The sequence below is a fragment of the Apaloderma vittatum genome, unplaced genomic scaffold, assembly GCF_000703405.1.
Source record: "Apaloderma vittatum isolate BGI_N311 unplaced genomic scaffold, ASM70340v1 scaffold18592, whole genome shotgun sequence".
NCBI lineage: Eukaryota > Metazoa > Chordata > Aves > Trogoniformes > Trogonidae > Apaloderma > Apaloderma vittatum.
In genome coordinates, this window is record NW_009704358.1 from 4,470 (window position 1) to 9,708 (window position 5,239).

The 5,239-nt window shown below is 42.3% G+C and overlaps 1 protein-coding gene across 1 annotated transcript in view; it reads right to left on the reverse strand.

Annotated features, from left to right (window-relative positions):
* Positions 1-2,686: 2,686 nt before the first annotated feature.
* Positions 2,687-5,239, reverse strand: part of LOC104270610 (B-cell receptor-associated protein 29-like) — a 22,456-nt gene continuing 19,903 nt past the window's right edge. The window contains 2 exon segments of the mRNA XM_009865020.1: positions 2,687-2,725; positions 5,020-5,120. Coding sequence (XP_009863322.1) covers positions 2,687-2,725; positions 5,020-5,120 — 140 coding nt within the window.

Genomic DNA, 5,239 nt, shown 5'->3' on the forward strand with positions numbered 1-5,239 from the left:
CACAAAACATATAGTATAGAATATTTTCAACCTGAGTTGAACAAATATTTTCAACCTGTGTGAACAAATCTAGGACTCCAAAGAGCTGAGCATGCGATAATGCAACTCACTCAGATGTGTGTCACCATCCGCAACACACAAGCAGAAAAACGACAACTGTCGTATTCTGCTCTGTGACAGGGAAACCTAGTAAGTGATACAAATAACGGACATGGCAGAAGAAATGACTGGAACAAAGTAGAAAGTCTGTGGGTTTTAAGTAATCTCTAATTTTTAATTAAGGAAATATTCTCTGTGGCCCAATATGCAGGGGTTTTTGTTCTAAGTTGTGGTGTCCTCAACCTCTCAACAAGTGGATCCTCATCTTCCAAGCAGCCATCAGGAAACTGCTTGGCTGACCAACGTACCAGGGTGGGAGTGGCACGTACGGAACACATGCTGCACATTTAAAACACCAGCCATCACCGCAGCTTCTGGGGAAGCAGTACTCAGCGCTGCGCACTCCTTCACGCTTCAGTCATGCGCTACAGCAAAAACTTCTGCAAAGCATTCAGATTTCCTTCCCAAGAAGAAGACAGACAGACAGTTGGGGATGTTCAGTCTGGAGAAAAGAAGGCTCCAAGGAGACCTTATTGTGGCCTTCCAGTATCCTCAAGGGCCCTACAAAAAAGCTGGTGAGGGGTTTGTTAGGATGTTGGGTAGTGATAGGACTAGGGGGAATGGATTAAAGCTAGAGATGGATCGGTTCAGATTGGACGTTAGGAAGAAGTTCTTCCCCATGAGGGTGGTGAGACCCTGGCACAGGTTGCCCAGAGAGGGGGTGGAAGCCCCATCCCTGGAGGTTTTTAAGGCCAGGCTGGATGGGGCTCTGAGCAGCCTGATCTAGTGGGGGATGTCCCTGCCCATGGCGGGGGGGTTGGAACTAGATGATCTTTAAGGTCCCTTCCAACCCTGACAATTCTATGATTCTATGAAGCACTGATACCATCAGTGCATTCAGAACCACCTGGTTTTTGTTCCATGTTATTTTTTCTTAAGATAAATTTTTAGGCATGAAGAGTCCAGTGCATGATGTCTCTTGTTGTAAGATGCTAATTATCTACCTAATTCTTTACTTGCACTATAGGAAGAAATGCTTGAAATGTAATGAGCAGGTGCACAGTAAATAAGTAGTAATACCTGCTTTTGTTCTGGGTCTTAAAGTAAGGAAAACATGTGTTTTTAGTTCTGTTATTAAATATAGCACTTGCTTCTGTATCTCTAAGGCTTCCAGTTATAGAATTTAGATCAGACTGGATCCACCATAATTTTAAATATTTCAGGAGGGAAAAGAAATAAAAAAAAAAAAAAGCATTCAACTACATCACCAAAACATGGATATATGCAGGCATCAAAATCTGTAGGTTTTCCTTAAAGCATCACAGAATCTCTGAGAACACATCCTGCACTAATTCAGAATGGAGTATTTTTAAAAAATTATGCATTCTTATTTAACATGCTATTAATATGCTTTATAATACTTAATGCACTATAAATTCTAAGCCAAACTAATCTTATTTCCAGAGCTATATTTCCAGGAAAAGTTAAATATCACCAAGTTAGAAGTGTATTGCGTTCTTTGTGTATATCCCCATTAACTCTGATGAGACAGTATTTTGGAAAAGATTTTATAACAGGAGAGACTGACACAAATAAAACCAGAAACTCAAGAACTTAAACAATATTTTAATATAACAAGCATATCCAACTTTCAAATACAAACTGGAACCAACTAACAAAAAAGAAACTTGAAACAACTCTCTGAATGCCAAAAAGGGCTTATGCAAAACAGTGCACATTTATTCGAGGTATCGTATCCATGAAAACAAAACAAAACAAACCCCACTATCTACATTTAAAAAGAATTTTTACCAAGCAAGGCAAAAGAAATTAGGTGGCACATACTGAGTAAACAGATGTAAACAGTGTAAAAATAGAGAATGTTAATACCAATCAACCTAAACCTTTGGTTATGAAAATTGAAATATGAAAACTGAAATAACCCAATATATTAAAGAAAAATAAACCAGAGACATGCAAGTTATTTGTTACAATACACTCATCCACATGGCTAAGTGAAAGTCACGAGCTAGTGAGATGGATTTAGAAATGCGGTCTTCCTTCTTTCTTTAGTTTCCTTAGATTGATTGTCATTCAGTTTTCCACCGAAGTGGAATGGCTGATGAAAAGCTTTCACCCTTCTTCAACCCACTGGTAACTGAATTATTGAAGATTCCAAGCGGGTGTTGGAAAGGAGGCTTAGGGAATTGTGTTTTTATGACACAGTGTGACACACAACCTCACTCAAATGCTACAAGCAAATGGTGCGTGATCTGTTACTGTTCTGGAAAGTAAAAGCTTGGAGGACAGTCAAGTTGTTCCAGATGGAACTGAAAGTTTTTTCAAGTTTCTCCTCACAAGAGCAGTGACCAACTCCATGGTAAATTGAGTAAGCCACTTAACATTTTATTTGCAACACAGAACATTTCGGCAGCTAAGGTATACTGGAGGGATCTGAACAGTGACCCGCAGTGCACGTGCTCTTCAGCAAAATCAGGTTTTGTTTCAGATATACATCAGGAGCCTAAACAACACACGGCTTTTCAGATTGAAGCAACGGTACCGATGCCGCCTCTTTTACATGCACCTACAGGTCCTTCTTGTCTTCTACTTCATTTAAACTGTCCTGAAAAGAAAAGACAAATTGAAAATAATTTATGAAATTCAGAAACCACCGACTCAAGATGCCACATTTGGCCCCCTTCCAGTCATACCCGATTTGTTCGCTACACACCCTTCAGAGCTGCAGTCCCATCGCCACCACCCCAGGTAACATACACGCTTCTGATCCCAGCACAGCAACAACCGTGCAGCCGCCTTCGGCTCCCCGCTCACGTTATACAGGTCAGCAAACTCAGCAGAAAACGTTTTCTGCTATCAACTGACTTATCCTTCGGAACTGCATCCACTGTGTACTCAGCACCTTCTGTTCTTTCCGTTCAGGAGTAAACACAGAAAACTGTAAGGATGTTTTAGATGTGTTCTAGACCACAAAACTGTTAGAAATGCAGCAGGACTACTACGGCTCACTACACAGGGAAGCACAACAAAGAGACGACATGCGTGGTGGTCTGAATTCGAGCACAGACATCAGTTGAGCAATCTCTGTAAGAATATACGGTGATACTGGGAATCAGTAAGCTTCAGGAAAAAGGAAAAAGACTATAGCCAGCTCAAATTTGCCTTTAAAAAAACCTACTTTATTAACATGGGACCAACAAACAGCTCCTCTTGAAAAGCAGGTCACCATAATTTTAACATGAATCATTCACTTTGTCCCAAGACTATTCCTTGTAAGCAGGGTAACTTTCATTTTTATTGAATTTTGATTGAATTCTGAGAAAGACGTTAGACACAGAACATGCAAACACCCATCAAACAATTCAAAAGAACAGGCAAGGCTCCTGGTTCTACCAGAAATAATTACTGTATCTACCATGGGTATTACAGCCATAGAACAGTTTAAGTTGAGACCTCCAAAGATCATCTAGTTCCAAGCCCCCTGCCATGGGCAGGGACACCTCCCACTAGACCAGGTTGCTCAAAGCTCCGCCCAACCTGGCCTTGAACACTTCCAGTGAGGGGGCACTCCCAGCTTCGCCGAGAAACCTCTTCCAGTGTCTCACCCTTCCCTCTACCCCAAAGAGAATTTCTTCCTAATATCTAATCTAAATGTACTCTATTTCAGTTTGAAATCACTTTCCATTGGCCTATCACTACACTCCCTGATAAAGAATCCCTCCCCTTCTTTCCTGTAGCCCGCGTTAAGTACTGGAAGGCTGCTATGACATTTCCCTTGAGCCTTCTCTTCTCCAGGCTGAACAACTCCAACTCTTTCAGCCTGTCCGTGTAGGAGAGGTGCTCCAACTCCCTGACCATCTTTGTGGCCTTCCTTTAGATTTCCTCCAGCAGGTCTGTATTGGGTTGGCTCAGCCGGATTTTGGTGGCGGCAGGGGGGGAGCTTCAGGGTGGCTTCTGCAAGAAGCTGCTAGAAGCTTCCCAAGTTTGATGGGGCCCGACGCTGCTTCGGATGCGGTCCAGGATGCTGCTGGCTTTCTGGGCTGTGAGCACACATTACAGGCTCATTTTTCAGTTTTCCATCCACCAACACTCTCAAGTCCTTCTCCACAGGGCTGCTCTCAATCCACTTGTCATCCAGCCTGTATTTGTGCCTGGGACTGCACCGACCCAGGTGCAGGACCTTGTAACTGGCCTTGTCAAACTTCATGAGGTTGGCAGAGGCCCACCTCTCCAGCCTGTCCCGGTCTCTCTGGAGGACATCCTTTCCCTCCAGTGTGTTGACCACACCACACAGCTTAGTGTCACTGACAAACTTGCTGAGGGTGCACTTGATCTCACCGTCCATGTTGTGGACAAAGATGTTGAACAGCACCAGTTCCAGTGCCAGCTCCCGAGGAACACCACTTGTCACGGGTATCCACTCGGACACTGAGCCATTGACTGCAATTCCCTGAGTGCAACCATCAAGCCAATTCCTTATCCACAATGTGCATATGCAAACCCAATTAAACTCCTAATTCAGCTTTTGCTTGCTGTGTTTCTATTTTTTTTATCTCGTACTTTAATTTGAACTTGTATGGTAGCCTGTTTCCGGCCTAGTGTTGATTCTGTTGGTTTTTTCTTTTTCCTGTTCTTGTGTATCAACAGCATTGCAACATTTATAATGCAGTATTGCAAAAGCATGTCTAAAGAGCAAACAAAATAAATTTACTTTTATAAATGATGTATATAACACACACACACAACTCGTATCACCTTGTTGTTTCCCAAGTGACCACAAAATCAAATCTAATGATGACCTACTAAAGATTCTGGTAAACTCTCTCACACTCAGCAAGCAGAATTTTGTTGGTACAATTTCCGAACATTGTGCTAATATAGCAATCCATAACCACCTACCTGAAGACGTTCATATTCTTTCACCAGATGATCATACTCTCTTTTAAGGCCTTCAGACTGCTTTTTAACTGCAGTGACCTCATTGTTTGCCTTGTGGAGAGCTGTAAAATAACAGAATTAGTGTTTTAATTACTATTTGTATTCCTGTGGTTCCTCAGAGCCCCAGTTACGTATTAGGGCTCCACTGCACTGGACAATGGAAGACTCTCTCCCTCAACAT